This window comes from Dromiciops gliroides, chromosome 3 (assembly GCF_019393635.1).
Source record: "Dromiciops gliroides isolate mDroGli1 chromosome 3, mDroGli1.pri, whole genome shotgun sequence".
NCBI classification, from domain to species: domain Eukaryota; kingdom Metazoa; phylum Chordata; class Mammalia; order Microbiotheria; family Microbiotheriidae; genus Dromiciops; species Dromiciops gliroides.
In genome coordinates, this window is record NC_057863.1 from 504,940,921 (window position 1) to 504,957,982 (window position 17,062).

At 45.0% G+C, this 17,062-nt stretch overlaps 1 protein-coding gene across 9 annotated transcripts in view; it reads right to left on the reverse strand.

Annotated features, from left to right (window-relative positions):
• Positions 1-10,256: 10,256 nt before the first annotated feature.
• PKNOX2 (PBX/knotted 1 homeobox 2) overlaps positions 10,257-17,062 on the reverse strand; it is a 382,423-nt gene continuing 375,617 nt past the window's right edge. For all 9 annotated transcript variants that reach the window (XM_043997764.1, XM_043997763.1, XM_043997765.1 and 6 more), the window contains 3 exons: positions 14,846-14,922; positions 13,571-13,749; positions 10,257-12,547 (listed from right to left, as the gene is read on the reverse strand). In XM_043997764.1, the coding sequence (XP_043853699.1) occupies positions 12,318-12,547; positions 13,571-13,749; positions 14,846-14,922 (486 nt within the window). In that variant the 3' untranslated portion in view covers positions 10,257-12,317. The remainder of the gene's footprint in view (positions 12,548-13,570; positions 13,750-14,845; positions 14,923-17,062) is intronic.

Below are 17,062 nucleotides of genomic sequence, written 5' to 3' on the forward strand. Positions count from 1 at the left end.
TTATTTCCCCTCCCCCATACCCCCCTGGCCTTCCCATCCCAGTCTGCAGGAAAAGGAGACTAGAATCACAGACTTTCAGGATCAGGTTAGGGGCATATCCAGGACTAGAGCCCAGCTCTTAATTTACTCTCTTTCCATTGTATTCAGCCTGTTTCCTTTCCCTTCCCTTCTCTCCATTCCATTAATTGTTTTGGGAGGCAGTTAGGTGGCACAGTGGATAGAACACTGGTCCTGAAGTCAGGAGGACCTTAGTTCAAATCTCACCTCTGATACTTACTAGCTGTGTGACCCTAGGCAAGTCACTTAACCCCAATTACCTTAAACATCCAGGACCATCTCCAGTTGTCCTATAAATATATCTTGCCAGATGGTTTTGGAGGAGAGAGACTGTTGAACTTGCATAGCTCTCCCTCACTTAAATCCAATTCTTTGCAAGTCATGATATCTGTCATGGTCCTCTTTGAGAATGAAGGACCACTACCACCAACAATTGTTTTGGGAATTTTAAAGGGACACTTAAAAAACATTTGGGTCAATACAAATTATTAAGCACCTACTATGTACTTGGTGGTTCAGTAGAGTGCCAGGCCTACAGTCAGGAAGGCTCATCTTTCTGAGTTTGAATCTGGCCTCAGACACTTATGAGTTTTCCTGACTAGGACTGGCATTCTATCCACTAAGCCACCTAACAAGGCTTAGAAGTAGGTGCTATTATTATCCTTATTTTACAAATGAGGAAACTAAGGTAAACGGAAGTCAAATGACTTGCCTAAGGTCACACAGCCAGTAAGTGTTTAAAGCAGGGTCTGAACCTGACTCCAAGGAAAAGAGAAGTATGCTATCTCCTGGTGCTTCATGGGAGAAGCTCCACTTTCCCTTTCTCTCCTTCTCCTTTTCCTGGGGGTGGCTTTCCAACCCCTTTTCCCTTCAGATCCAACAAACAAAACAAAAAAACAGACTCCACTTGAGCTCTTCTCTATTACTGAATCTGACAGACAGAGACAGAGATGGGGGGAGAGGGAAATAATTACATGAAAACTTAATGTATTAATATTAATTAATATGTTCAGGGCACCTGAAAATATAGAAGCCCCATTACTCTACCCTTCTCAATCATCATCCCATCTTTGTCTTTGCCTTCATTTCTCTCTTCCTCACCTATCCATTCTGTACTTACCACACACAGGGGGCGGCTAGGTGGCACAGTGGATAAAGTACTGGCCCTGGATTCAGGAGTACCTGAGTTCAAAGCCGGCCTCAGACACTTGACACTTAGTAGCTGTGTGACCCTGGGCAAGTCACTTAACCCCCATTGCCCCGCAAAAAGAAAAAAAGAAAAGAACAAAAAAACACACAGACCTCCTCTTTCTGAAAATTTAACAATCCAGTCTCCTGAGCTTTAAGGAGCTGGCTCCAGCACAGACTTGATACCTGAGAACCAGAATCCAAATTGTGGCTTCTTCATACCATTAGGAAGTCACCAGCTGGTGATTATATACTCTCTAGCTCTAAAGCCAGAGGCTCCTGGCCTATCATCAGATGAAGAAAGGAGACATGAGGGGGGAATTCAAAGCTAGACCATTTTGTACTAGGCTAAATCACTGACCAATGTTTGGATTTTGACTCAACCCATTTGGACACTATGGCCCCTTTGTTCGAAGCTTTCCCAAGGTGAAGAGACTGATAGTTCCCGGGAAAGTACCCATCATCTGTGCAGTCAGTATGAAAAATACTGGACTTTGGGGCAGCTAGGTGGTGCAGTGGATAAAGCACCAGCCCTGGATTCAGGAGGACCTGAGTTCAAATTTGGCCTCAGACGTTTGACACTTGCTAGCTGTGTCACCCTGGGCAAGTCACTTAACCCTCATTGCCCCACCAAAAAAAAAAAAAAAAAGAATACTAGATTTGGAGTCTGAACACCTGATTTCTAGCCTTGTCTTTGCCACTTATAAACTTGTGTGCCCATGGTCAAGTCAATTCCCCCCCAACACTCAGTTTCCTTACGGATAAAATGTGCTATCAACCTCACAGTGTTATTGGGAGGAAAGCATTTTGTAAAATGTAAAGAACACTCTAAAGATGTGAATTATAATAATGATTACTCCTACCCAGCAGACATCTGACCCACCCACCTCACACTTGGGCTCCTGGGCTGCTATAGAGGAGAGATGAGGCAGGGATGAGGAAGAAGAGAACGGGATTGGTCAGTTTTTACTGACTAGCGTACTATGGAGAATCCTAATCCCACACTGCCTTTGTCATCCAAGCCTGGAAATACAGACAGAGACAGGGCTTAGAGTTTTTAGACACTTTTTCCCTGAGGACAAACACAGTTCAAAGTGAGTTCCATGCACAAAGGACAGTCTGACCATGCATACATACAGCTGGCTCAGGCAAGAAGGCCAACCCTTCCTTTCTCCTACATCCTTTGCATGGCCCAGGGAGAACACAGGGACAGCATTCTTTGGGCTGCCAAAGGAAGGAAGTGTTTGACCTCTAGATTATAGATTTAGAGCGGGAAGTCTTTGTGAAGGAGTTATTCTTTGTCAAGATCTGTTTTAAGCCTTGAGGATACAAAGAAAAAGCAGTCCCTGACCTCAAAGACCTTAAATTCTCAAGGGGGTAACAATATATCCATGTGGGTGTATGCACTCATAGGGTGTTTCAAAGGTCTTTAGTGCAGCTTTAAGCTGTAGTAGCTTAATGCACATCTTGTGTACAAGATACAAACTACACACAAAGAAACATCCCCACCAGAACAAATCTGATCTGGGGGAACCCCTAGAAAGTGAAGACATTCTCTCTGCCCCACTCCCCCTAGCACCAGAAAGCAACTGAGCAGTCTCACCTGATAAGCTCCTTTTGCTGACTACAGTAAAGCTGAGGAAAACTCTGTGTGTGTGTGTGTGTGTGTGTGTGTGTGTGTGTGTGTGTGTGTGTGTATCTCCCTCTGTTCTTGGGCCACTACCCCATCAGCTGATGCTAATGAAATCTTTTCTAGACTTGTCTTTTCATTTACTGACCTCCAAACAAGTGGACCTAGGTGGGAGAAATTACTCTCTAAGTGGATCTCAGCATCTCTGGGCTGAAGAATTCTCCAAATTTTGTGTTAAAGTGGGATCACTAGAAATCCTGAGTGGTACTGGGAGTCACTGGGATGACCACCAGGTAAGATATCTTACCCACATCAACCTCCTGGAAATCTACTGATGTTCCACTGGGCAGTAAAGATTCTTTCCCCTCAATTTCTTTATACCAATGAGGCCAATTAGAAAATAATTTGAGGAGACCTATTAGAAATTAGGCTTCTATTTAAGATAGTCAGTAGTTCCCTGTCTACCCTGAAGATAACCTAGTCCCTAAAGTATCTTTTTTATATGGCAGTCCTACTGTCAGAAGTGTTGACAAAAGCTGCATATCTAATTATGTCTATTTAAGACAGTGATTCCTGGCCTAGCCTGAGAATATCTGAGGCCCTAATATATATTTATTATACTGTGGTCCTTGCTATCAAAAGTGTTGGGGGGAAAAATCACATTTCTACTTGTGTATACCTGATTGTTTCATCCTTTCCCCCCTCTATGAATCCCTTGTGCCTAAAAACATAAACTGTTGACCAGAGCTGGGACTTTGGTTTGGGCCCTATTTCTTGAGGAGCAATGTAAAGTGACTCCAAAAATTGAAAGCAAGGGCTCAATCAAAGAACCCTATTCTCCAACAGAAGATCCCCAGCTTTGTTTCTAAGTGGCCAAATGGGGCTAGGGCTAAGAGAAATCTGAACCTATCTATGCCCTGCTACCTGGTATTACACAGGTTGATAAGCAGGACACCCATCTATTCTGTTTTCTCCCACATTCTTAACTTAGAATCTGTGTATTACTGTCTTGAGATACAGGGAAGAGCCTGAGAATAGACTTCTATATGAGCAGATTAAAAACCTCTCTGGGACAGTCCCTGAGAACAGGGTTTCTGAGTTCTTGAATCATGGGTAGCCAATCAAGTAAGCCAAATTCTGGGTCTCCTTTGGCCTATAGGGTCAAAATTTTCTCACATTCTCCAAATTGTCATTCTCAGGAAAACCCTAATCAGCCAGATTATGGGAGTTTTAATTTGGACATATTAATCTATTTAGAAGGGTTTGTGGAAATTCCCCATTTTAAGGACTAACCATTGGTACCTTTATGGAAAAAGAAGATCATAGAATTCAGAATGGAAAGCATCTTTGAGACCATCTTGTCTAATCCCCTCATTTTAAAGATAAGTAAACTGAGTCCCATAAAGGTGAAGTGATCTGTCCAAATTCACACAGATAGTAAGAAAAAGAGCCAGGATTTGAATTCAGGCATTTTGATTCCAAAATTGTGCTCTTTCCACTACCCCACTATTTTTTCCAAGACCAGAAATTATCCAGGGAGGTGCCTGCCAAATGGCTAACTCTTTAAAGCTTACTTTAGTGTTGTCCTCTGAGTAGAGGCCAAGAGGGGTCTGAACATTTGCTTAGTCTAAATGCTTCCCCTTGTCCAATAACTGCAGTCCTGTAGATTGTCCCAGAAGACAACAGGAATACTAAAAGAAACATCTATCTTTTCACAGTTCAACTGAAGTCAGCCTTTTACCCTTACTATGAGCCACCAAGGCCTGGTTAGTGGGGCCCCAGTGAGTCTACATTCACCCACAATTGTAGACCCAGTCTCATTGGATATATTTAGCACAGGTCTCACTGTGGGCTTAGGAACACCTATAGGATGTATGTCTATATTGTATATCAAGCATTGCAGGAAGTTCCCCCTTGCACACCAGCCCTAACCCTAGTACCTCCCCATACCACTCATTAATGCCTGAAATACCACAATTGGAGATTAAATGCTTTAGAATTATATGGGCATTAGAGAGGATTTGGAGTTTGGATATCTGCATTAGATTCCTGATTCTGACAATCTAGGACAAGCCACTAAATTTCAGTTTCATCTGTAAAAAGGGCATGCTAACGATTGCACTAGTACCTAACAAGGTTGTTGTGAAGAAGTTAAATCAATGTAATTATTGTAATTTGCTTACCATTTTCAGACTTGTTAAAGTGAGAATATCCTTGAGAATAGGGATACTCAGGGGCTAATCAGTCATTCACATTTTAGTATGAATCAGCACAGATTTAGCAGTGGAAGGGACCTCAGCAATCATCTAGTTCGATAATCACATCTTTTTTTTTTCCTGGGGCAATGAGGGTTAAGTGACTTGCCCAGGGTCCCACAACTAGTAGACCCAGAGAGGTTAAGCTCTTCACCTGAAGTCATACACAAGTAGTAGTAATCTGAAAAGCTGGAATTTGAAATCAGGTTCTCTGTTTCCAAATCCAGGGCCAGATTCCTTCCTAAGAATAGGTTTGGGTGAGATAGTATGGGAGAACAGGGACTAAAGAGAACAAGATGGCCCTGAGAAGGAAGGTCCATAGAAACTGTAAGAGATCCTAGATCTGGGAGAAGAGGAAGTCAAAAGCTAACCTCAGCTCATCATACAAATTTACAACAGAGCTATGTGATGAGCTGAGGTTAGCTCATCTGAAGTTAGGGTCCACCCCCACCACTCTACCCACCAAACACACACTCACCTCTTTTGAAGTTAACCTGAGTTTCAGGAGCCAAGTCAGAGGGAGTGTTTAGGAAACCACCAACATCCCCTCACAGGTGACAATTCATTGGGAAAGAGAGAGGTTTGGAACTTAGAAATTTGCCTAAGAATATGGATTTTCTGAGCTCCTTCCTCTCACCCAACTCTTAGGGAGGCAGGAAATACAAGGTGTCTAAAGAAAAGGGCACTGTCCCAGCAGGACCTGAGAAACCGATGGACCAATGTGCAAAGCAACTGACTGACCTGGTCCAGTGGGCCAAATAAAGAGTCAACTTGCATGCACGTCCCTGAAAGGTACAGTGTTATACTGGAAACAATGCTTAGTCTTCTGGAGATACAAAAGCAAGGGCTCCTCTCTGAGAAGTGCTATGCTGTAGTAATGTGAGCAGAGAGCCACTGTGGGATGAGGAGAAGCATCAAGACTGAGCAAACCATGAGACTCGGCCTCTTCTTGGTCTCTATGCAGAGGATGAGACCAGAATAGGCCTTAAGAGGCCCATCTGCGTGATTGCTGAGGCCCTGGAAAAAGTAGTGAAGTATAATGGAAAGAAAATAGGTTTTAGAATCAAAGTATGGGGGTTCAAATCCTATCCAAGGGTTTTTTTGTTTTGTTTTTTGTGACTATGAGCAAATCTTTTACCCCTCTAGGTTTTTAAGGAAAACCTGACTTTGCATCCTACTTCAGATTCTTATTAGCTGTATGAACCTGGGCAACTCATTCAATGTCTCAAGCCTTACTTTTTCCATCTGTAAAACATAAATACTAATTATACCTATTTCACAGGCTTGTTTTTAAGATTGAGATAACAAGGGGGCAGGTAGGTGGGGCAGTGGATAAAGCACTAGCCCTGGATTCAGGAGGACCTGAGTTCAAATCCAGCCTCAAACACTTGACACTAACTGTGTGACCCTGAGCAAGTCACTTAATCCTCATTGCCCCACAAAAAAAGAAAAAAAAATTGAGATAACATATGTAAAACTCCATGTAAATTATAGCTATTATAATATCCAGGCTATGATACTGACTCTGTGACCTTGGACAAAGTTACTTAAACTTTCTGAGCTTGATTACTCAACAATAAAAGAGTAATAACACTCCCATCATCTATTTTATAGAACTATTATAAGGAAAGTACATTATAAACCCTTAAAGTGCTACATTCATGCTATTTATGCTATTATTGTCTGAAATGTCTGGTTGTGATAAAACTTGAACCATTTTGGAAGGGCTGTAATGAGATGCAAAAATTCAGATTTGCTAGAAAATAACAAGTGAAAATGAGATGTGCACACCTGAAGGGAGTTGTCCAAATTAGGCTTGGGATGTAATGAGATGCACAAAAATTTCCAGGAGTATAATGAGATGCAAGAAGCCACAACAGTTGTCTGAAAAGGAAGGGGTGTAAGGAGATGGTGCACACCTGAAGGGAATTGTCCTAAGTGTCTAGGTGTAATGAGATCCAATTCTTGCCTGATAATACAGGCTGTAATGCAGACACCTGAAATAAGTTGTCTCAGTGGACCAGTGTAATGAGATGCACATAATTTTCAAGGAGTGTAATGAGATGCAAAATAAATCAAACACTTGTCTGAAAAAGAAAGACTGTAATGAGATGCACACACCTGAAGGGCATTGTCCTAAATGGGCTCAATGTAATGAGATGCATTGAATTTGCAAAGGAACAAAATGAGATTGGTCCAGGGAAAAGCTGAAAATAGCAGTGTGATTAGAGGCAGACACCATAAGGGGGTGTCAGGCACTGCACATATTTTAGAGGTTACCAGAGGAGATGCCAGGGTGCAGCTAGACAGAGTTCTTTCCTATTGACCTGCCAGGCCTGGCTGCTGGCCTTGGGCCTCTGGCTCTCTGCAAGGTCACTGAGGGCTAATCGTGGGTGGGTTCCGTTCCATGTGACAGCTGTGAAGCAGGCACAGGACCAGAGCAGGGATCTAAAAGGAGGCTTCTGAAACTTAGAAATGCGAGCTCTGGATCAACAATTGGAAAGGAGTGTAGCTCAGGTGATCCTCACCCCAGCAAAAGCAGGAAAGGGACACACAGTCAAGGGGGCTGTAATGATGTCCCCATGATCTTCTATAAGAAGTGCTGATCAGCTGACAGTAAATTCTCATCAGCTGACATTTCTGTAGTTTTTTTTGATTTTTGTTTTGCAGGGCAATGAGGGTTAAGTGACCTGCCCAGGGTCACACAGCTAGTGTCAAACCTTTGAGGCTGGATTTAAATTCGGGTGCTCCTGAATCCAGGGCCAGTGCTTCATCCACTGTGCCACCTAGCCTCTCTCTCTTTAGAGTTTTAAAATTCACAAAACACTTTCCTATGAGGTAGGTAGTGTGAAAATTACGATCTCCATTTCACTTCATTTTGTCTCGGAGAGGCTAAGTGAATGATGGTCAACAAGTTTGTATGCCCTGGAGTCAGCTTCTTAGCTGCTACTTCTTTTGTCTTCTTTTCTAGGATTGAATGGTTAGCTATCACCCTCATAGAGGGTGAAGTACATGTGGCACCAGCTACCACCTGCCCATCATATTTCCTTAACACTGTTTCTGGTATGAGGTTCTAGAAACTGCCCAATGGTATGCTGAGATGCTGGGGAGAAATTAGGGCTTGGCAGAAAAGCATGAGGAGTAAGGGTGAGGGTGGCCAGATTTAGCAACATCCAAGTGGGGTGATAGGCAGGCTTCATGGGGACTATTGCTGTTCATCTGCTAGGAATAGTCACCTCAGTTGGGTATGTTGATATGTTGGGCTGCCACAGCTATTCCAGGCCCCATGAGATTATCATAGGAAAGTGGCACCTTCTTTCTCTCTGCAACATGGGAACAAAGCAAGCTGAGATCCTGTCTTCTACCATCTGAGGAACCACTAAGGAAGTTGTCCCTGAACATCCCCTCCCCCTCCTAACCCCCAGGGAAAAGTGATTTTTTTTCTTCCTCATTCCTCCTAGCTCCTTTTCAGGAAATATCCTTTGCATTTATATTCTCTTATGGTCTGTTGTGTAGATCTTACTACTCTTTATGTGTAAGCTCCTTGAGAGAAAGGGCTAAGTCACATCTTTATAACCCTAGTGCCTTGCACACAGTAGGTACATAAGAAATATTTGTTAAATTGAATCGAATTGGATTCCTGATTAGAAGTAGGTAACATCCTGGAAGGAAACATCTTGGAGATCTTCAGCTAGCGGCTTCCAACACGCTAGCATTATAGTAATGTAGGCAGAGACTGAAAGCATGTATATCTTCCTCCTTGCCCAAATCTCAGTCCCAGGGACACAGGACATCCAGTAAACTCACCCAATCTCACCGACATGATCTGTAGACCTTGAATTCATGGCTATGAATGAAGGATTCCTACACCATACCGATCTGCTTCCCCCTTGTAACCCTGTGATGGAATTAACTCCCATCTCAGCAGCAGAGGGCAGTAAAGACCAAGGAAGTCTCTCTCACTTGCCCCTCTTCCCTATCCTAGTAAAATAATGCTGGTATTATCTAGAATGACAGGAATTCTCCATCCCTATCACACAGGCCCTTTGCTTACTCCCAGAATAATAATAGTTGACACTTCTATAGTGTTTAAGGCTTTATAAAATACTATCTTCACAACAACCCCGTGAGGTAGATAGCAGGATTATTATTTTACAAAGGGGAGAAACCAAATCTCAGGGAGGTGAGGTCTCTCTTGCATAAGGGATTCAAAAGCCTCCTGGTTCCAAGACAAACTCTCTTTCCACCATGCCACACAGCTAATAGGAAATGGCCCCTTTGTACCAATCACCACTAATCACCTCATCCTCATGTCCCCAAGGAGAAAGGAGAGACGAGGAGGTCAGTCAGTGAGGCACAGTCTCGTTTGTATGAAAGGCAGCAAAAAGTCACCTCGATAGTTTTGGGGAGAAAAAGAGGGGCAGGTACCACTGTATCGCCAATGTAGGTGGCACTTTTCAGCTGTTGAGGAAGCATGGGGAAGCACATCTTAAAAGGAAGTGATTTGGGGGCAGCTAGGTGGAGCAGGGGATAAAGCACCAGCCCTGGATTCAGGAGGACCTGAGTTCAAATCCGGCCTCAGACACTTGATACCTACTAGCTGTGTGACCTTGGGCAAGTCACTTAACCCTCATTGCCCCGCAAAAAAAAAAAAAAAGAAAAGAAAAGGAAGTGATTTGGGGGAAAACTTTCTTTGCTGGATGGGGGTGGAGTGTGGACAGCTGGAAAGTCATAGCTCTATTGCTCTGGCTTTTCCTCTGGTCAGTTGGTCAGCATGCATTTATTAAGCACCTACCAAGTGTTAGGCTTCAGGAGGGGTTGCTTTTTTGTCTTTCCTTGCATCCCTAGAGCTTAGTACAGTGCCTGACTCCTAGTAAGCACTTAAGAAACATATCAACCAATAGTTTCCTGATATGACTGGTCTTTCTCACCAAAAAGGACAACAGGAATCACTGGACCATTCTTTGAAAACCCCTCCTCCTCCTAACCCCCGCGTAGCCCCCAGCTCCCACTGTTCTACACTCATTAGGTTAAGTCCTGCCAACCTTTCCTCATTTCAGAGGCCGCAGTGGAGGGAGGGGAGTCAGGGAGCAGCAACAGTAGACAAACCAAGCTGGCCAACAAGGTTAAGATAGGTATTAAGATTTACTGAAAACTCCGCCTTCATGTCCAGTACTTGTTTGGTGGATACATCAGAAGAGGGTTGCATAACATTAGGCAGGGAGTGGGAAGAGGGGCAGGGTTGTGTGTGTGTGTGTGTGTGTGTGTGTGTGTGTGTGAGAGAGAGAGAGAGAGAGAGAGAGAGAGAGAGAGAGAGAGAGAGAGAGAGAGAGAGAAAGAGAGAGAGAAGGGTGGGAGTGCCTGTCATGTTGTTGGTGTGTGTCTGTGTGTGTGTGAGCTTGCGCATGTGTGTTTAACAAGGAATATGAACCAGAAAAAGAAATGTATTTTATCCCACTGCACATTGCAAAAGTCTCACTCCAAAAAAGCTAGACTTTCTCTACCTATGGCATCAAAAGGGAGTAAAAAAAGATTGTTTGGATCACCCAGATTATAAATAAGGTTATTTGTTTTTCAAAAATCCCTATTAAAACATTAAATATCAGCTCTTCTGGGGGAGAAATACATTCATTTCGGGGCGGTCTCAGGGAAGTGACCGACCGGCCTACCAATCCGCCCCCCCTGAAAGTGTATGTGTAGGGGAAGCTAAAGGCCCAAGGTTTCCCTCAGGCTGAGCAACAACACAGCCACCCACATCCTGCTGCTGAAGATGTCCTAATGCACAATTTACAAATGTAATTGCAAGTCCATTAAATTAAATCCCATGGAAAATACACATTATGTTTAGTTCTGCCATTCACAGCCATGGGGGTGACAGGGAAGAGAGGGCCACACTCACAGGCCTGGAGATTGGGAGGGAGGGTGTAAGGAGCAGGGAAGAGAACGGGGAGGTGAGCAGAACTGGTCCTCCTCCTGATAGCCCCAGCTTTTTGGTAGGGGTGGGGAGGTGGAGGGAGCAGGGCCGTGACTCCCTTTTCTCTTGCCTCTCAATAAGCCTGGAGACAAAAGGGGACAGACAGCATCTTCTCTGGCCTCTGGTTCCTCCTTCAAACATATCCTTCTGCTTTCATGGAGTGTTAAATAAAGGAGATGAGCCTGATAAGGTCAGGCCAGTCTACGGAGCAGGGCCCTTCTTGCAGAGAGCTAGCCAAGGATGTCTTGGGTTGAGTGGAGGGAATGAATGAAATCCAAATCAAGCTCACCACCGCACCCCATGCAGGTCCACAGAGTTGGAGCACTTAAGAAATTGACCAAGTAAGCACCAGGTGGTTACTCGAGACGCCACATTTCAAGTGGACTTGGAGTCTTCTGTGCCTAGCTCTAAGTGGTCACGTGCCCTACCTTCTTATCTTCTTGTGGATCCTGGCCTGGGCTTCTGCTCACTCCTTTTGTCCTGGAACTAACGAAAACCAAAGGGTCTATTGTTTTTCCTTCCATAATCTAAGCCCTACTCATATGCAGCTGTTTTCAGTAGGAAAGGTGAGTCTCAGGCCAGAGTTTGCACTCACACAGGGATGGGAACCCCTGGGGGAAGCTATCCCAAATCCCATTTGTCCTGTCCAATTCTGAGTTGAATGCTTTATAATTTCCAATGTAAGCTCCCACCTCCCCCCAGTTCTAACTATCCCCTTGGGCTAATGCCATCAGTCTCTCCTGACCTCAGGGGAGTCAAAACATCCTTGGTATAGAGTCCAAATACCCTTCAGTCTCTTCACCCCCTCCCCTCAATTCCTTTCTGGGAATGGCCCATCCCATAAACTGCACAGGGAGAGAACAGAAAAAAACCCAAAGCAGTCCCTGGGCCCAGGGCCTGTAAACATGAGTCCTTCACTTCAGTCCAGAAGTCTGTAAGTGCCCCCCAGTTGCCAAGGCTCCATCCAGGTCCACTCCCTTGGCTTGCTTGACTGGTACTTTCCAAATGGAGTCCTCTACAGTTCTGGGGAAGGGGGGCTGGGGTCTTTTTGAAGCTTGCTGGCTGGGCAGGGGCAGGGGAACTAGTCTGCAATTCCTCAGGCTGCTGATTCTGGGAGGTGAGGACCACACTTCCTTCAGGGGGCTGCCCACCTGTTCCTCCCTCCCCGTGCCCTTGCCCCAGTGGGGGAATCAGCGCCAACTGGCTCCCTTGGCTACTCCAAAGAGTCACTGTGTTCCAAGCCCAGATCACTGACATTCGTTGTCTGTAGCTCATCAGTCTCCTCTTCCAGCTCCTCTTCCTCCTCCTCTTCCTCCATTTCATCCTCATCCTCTTCCTCTGTCCCGTCCAATGAATCTTCATGTGCTGCCATCATTGCCTGTTGCATGGCCATGGTGGCATTGTCTGAGGACAGGGACTGCAGATTGTCCAAGTTGATAGAGCCTGTGGTGGATTGGAGAAGAGCATAAAGGTCAGGCCACAGCAGCAGGGAGGTCAGGAAAATGCCCCACTTTCATTCTATCATCATACATACATGCATACATACACACATGAACACATGTGTATGTATACACACATAGATAGATACATACACACAAATGCATAACAATAACAACACACCTATAAGGTAGGTAGGGTCGGTATTGTTAAGTTCAGTTTCCAGATGAAAAAAATTGAGGTTTGGAAAAGTTGTATGAATTGCCTAGGGTCATACATTTAGTGTCAAAGCCAGCACTGGAACCCAGGTCAGGGAAGCTTCAGACCAGTGAATGATCTTACACTCTACTATACTGCTTTTATCATAGATGTACCCTACATCATACATAGGGGCACATATGAATGCCACATAAATATGTATGTTGCACCAAACACCCTGTTTTCTGCAAAGAATCATCTTTGCATGTTAGCAATAAATTTTTTGGCTCATTGAATTATTCATTGTATAGTAGGCGATGAGCAATTGTTCGTTTGTGTGTGTGTGTGTGTGTGTGTGTGTGTGTCTATGAAGGGAATAATGGGAGTAACTGGGAAGACAAAGCTCTTCCTAGCCCCCATTCATAAGCCAGCTGTCACACTATTTGTAGACAGCCACAGTTTCCAAAGAGCAGCCTGGCCACTGAGGATACTCAGGAACCAGGGTGCTCAGCAATTTCTGATCCCCAGAGTATCCTTTACTTTTGTAATGATGCCGTACACACCTGCATTCTCTCCCTGACTAGACCCTTCCAACAAACCCATCTGACAGATTAGGAAAGTGGAGTACAGAGGCAAAGTGACTTATCTAGATACATGGAATGAAGAGACAGCGGAGCCTAGCTTTCATAACTTTGAGCCCTGTGTGCTTTTCATTAAAACAGACTATATTTGGGGGGTCCCCATACAAAAATTCTCGCCAGGCAAACGATTACATATTATAGCCTGTAGAACCCAGGGTATCTCTCCATGAACTTGGTCCCACCTCCTTACCATCAGGATTTGTCCCTGGGGGCACCCCCTGCTGCTGGAGCACACCAGCAGCAATTGAGTTGGGCCAGAATCTTTGGGTAGGCCGGTGCTGAGACTTGATCTTCTTGGCTTTGGGGGCAGGGTCTGGGTTGCTGGCATCAAGCATGGGTTGCAGGATACGCCTACGGGCATTGATGAACCTGCCCATGGAGAGGTAAAAACACAGTTATTAGTACTCGTGTGTGTGTGTGTACACAAACAATATGTACATATGTGTAAGCACAACTTGGGGTAGGGTGTGTGGAAGAATGGTGACCAGCTCCATTAGAAGGCCTGAGGGGAATGGGAGGTAGAAGGGGAGTATCATTTGAATCCAAGAAGAGATTGAGGCTCAGGGAAGTTTGGGAATCTGACCATGGAGAGCCGTAGGAATAAGCCTGGAGTCTCTTAAAGAGCCTAGGGTTGGAACTCCAAAGAGGACAAAGAAGAAAAAAAAGGACAAGGGGGACCAGGGTGTACTTTTATGTTACATTTTCGTCTTATTTGGAATCGGGATTCTGGGAATGCCTGAGCAAGATGGAGACTGAAACAGCCTTTGGCCTCAGGGAACACAGGGCAGCCTACAAATGCTGCCCACAGGTCCCCTTAATTGGCTTCTGTCCATAGGTGTGAGGCCTCCAAGGACCATGATTATAGGGCTCCATTTTCTGGAGTTAGGCCCAGCCTGGGAAGCAGAGATGGTCAGCATGCCAGGGTCTCAGGGTTCTTGGGACCATCAGCTCCACAGAGAAATCACTTTCTTTTCTATTCACTCTCCAATTTCCTGGAGGCTGCAGGTATCTTTACTTAAATCCCGCATTGCTTGGGGGCAGCTGGATAGACTCTTTGGCCTCAAGTTATCTCTGGACCAAGAATTCTAGGACTCTTGTCTATTTCTGGTGCCGAAGGGCAGTCGAGCTGAATTTCCTCTTAGGCAGAACCCTGACAATTTATTTTCTGCTACATTTGCCCAGCAAGGGGCCCTCGGGAGCTATAGATAAACATGTTGGAGGCTGGAATGATTTATGGCTGTTTTGGGCTTCTGGGCTAGATCAGGAGGATTAGAATGGCAGTAGTACAGGGGCTGGCACAGAAGGTTAGGGACTAGGCTGGGTTGGGTTATGGTTGGGACTAGGGTTGAGGATCAGTCAGCATATAATTTCTAATCACTGTTGGGGAGACTCCAACTAGTCTATCTCTAGTTGTGCTGTTCTCCTGCCTGGGCAAGAGGTTCCTTGGCAGGTGACGTCAACTCACCAGTTATTGACTTGCAAGAGGGTAAGGTTCGTCTGGGCTGCAATCTGCCTCTTCTCATCCTCTGTGGGATAGGGATGCTGAAATGAGATGTGCCAGAGTGAAGAAGCGAGCACAGGTTGAAGTCGAGAATGGTAACGTGATCAAGCAAACATTGGCTGTCAGGAAGGGAGACTGGTACCAGTGAACTAGGGACTTTACTTCCCAAGTAGGGTGGACTCCAGAGGCTGGAGGGAGCACCAGTTATTTGAGTACGTGCCCTTTTACATGAGATCCCATGCTTTTTGCCACTAAGTAAGTAAGTCACCCTGCCATGGTGCGGGTTCGGTGATCTCCAACAAACCCTTATCCTGGTGATCTCGATGATTCAGGGGCAAGTCTCTGTGGGAGGGGAAGAGTGGTTATAGAACGGGGTCTGGGACCTAGATCAGATCAACTCAATAAACAGCTTGATAGATGTGAGTGTTGGGAAAGAGACAAGAGAAGTACAAGCTGAGGTCCCTGGTTTGCCAAGTTTTACATGTGGAGCAGAAAATAAAAGCCTTTGCACCTAATGTGAGGTGCAGGTAGCAGGAAGACAGAGGATGGACTGGAGTAGTCAGAGGTATGTTCTCTTGGTCTGTGGAAGGCTTGTTCACCAGGCAGTCAGGTACCTGCTCCCATAGGTGCTATTGGCACAGCTACTGAGGACCCAGAAAAGAAAGATTTTGCCTTCCAAGTCCTTGGCACTGTCAAATGGCTCATCATCATCAGAAACTGATGTCAGTGGAAAGGACATGAAAGAAGGTGGGTCACCATCAGCTTTGCTGCTGCCCTCTAAGGCCCATAAGAATTTTCTATCTGACTTGAAGCTGAAACTTTTTGTTGTTTGTTTGGTTTTTTTGCCTGTTTTGTTGGGCAATGAGGGTTAAGTGACTTGCCCACGGTTACACAGCTAGTAAGAGTCAAATGTCTGAGGCCGGATTTGAACTCAGGTTCTCCTGAATCCAGGGCTGGTGCTTTATCCACTGTGCCACCCAGCTGCCCTGCAGCTGAAACTTTTGATGTGTGGTCTCTCATATTTGAATGAACTCCTGGAGAACAGGGACTGTCTTCCTTTTCTATTTGTATTCAGTGCTCAGCACAGTGCTTTGTGCATATTAAGTGATTAATAAATTCATTCATTCATTCATGCCTGGAATGCACTGCCTCCTTACCTCCACTTAGTAGAATCCCAAGAGCCACCTCCTACACAGCTGCTAGTGGCCTCCTACCAGAAATCACTTTCTACTTCCTTAGCTGTATATACATTTTTTTCCCATAGGTTTTATGTAAGCTCTTTGTATTCTCAACACCTACCACAATGCCTAGCACATAGTAGTACTTAAAAAGTACTGGGGTGGGGGTGGGGCAGCTAGTTGGTGCAGTGCATAAAGCACCAGCCCTGGATTCAGGAGGACCTGAGTTCAAATCCAGCCTCAGACATTTGACACTAGCTGTGTGACCCTGGGCAAGTCACTTAAACCTCATTGCCCTAGGGGGAAAAAGTACTTGATGAATGAATGGAGGGAAGAGTTAGCTGGACCTTGAGGGAAGTGTAAAATCTGTATAGATTACTTCTGGATTGTAGCTGTGCATCTTCTCTAGATAGCTAGGGATCCTAGGTACTCTTCTTCAGGGAATCTATGAGGCAGAGTATATAGACAATTCTAGTCTACGCACCGTCCAGGACTAGACTGATGTCAGATTGGAAAGAGGTAGGAGAGCTCTGAAGAAAGGATATGAAATCAGCAGTCCTGTTCTTCCTCTCCTCACCAGAGACAAGACAATGACACATGTTCACTTGCCCCCAGCTTCTACCTGATGAGAACAATCAGGATTTTGTGTTGTTTAATTCAAGGCTCTGACCCCGACAGTCTCACAGACTGAGATGACACTTAGGATTCATACAATATTAAAGTTCTAACAAGGAAGAAATCATAGCAATGTCACAGGAGTCAATTTCTTTCTAATTGGGAAGGAGCGGCTCTAGGGCCCCAGAGGAAAAGCTGCTGGCTCTCCTGGGGAGCAGGGGAGACAGAGGCAGCTGCTGAACCCAGGCGCTGAGTCCCAGGCATGGGACTTATTTGCTATGAACTGGGTCCTGTTGTGCTAGAGCCAACATGATATACACACTGAATGATTGATATATGCATTTTCCTGAAGATGCTGCAGTCCATACACCAAAGCGAAATTCTCTAT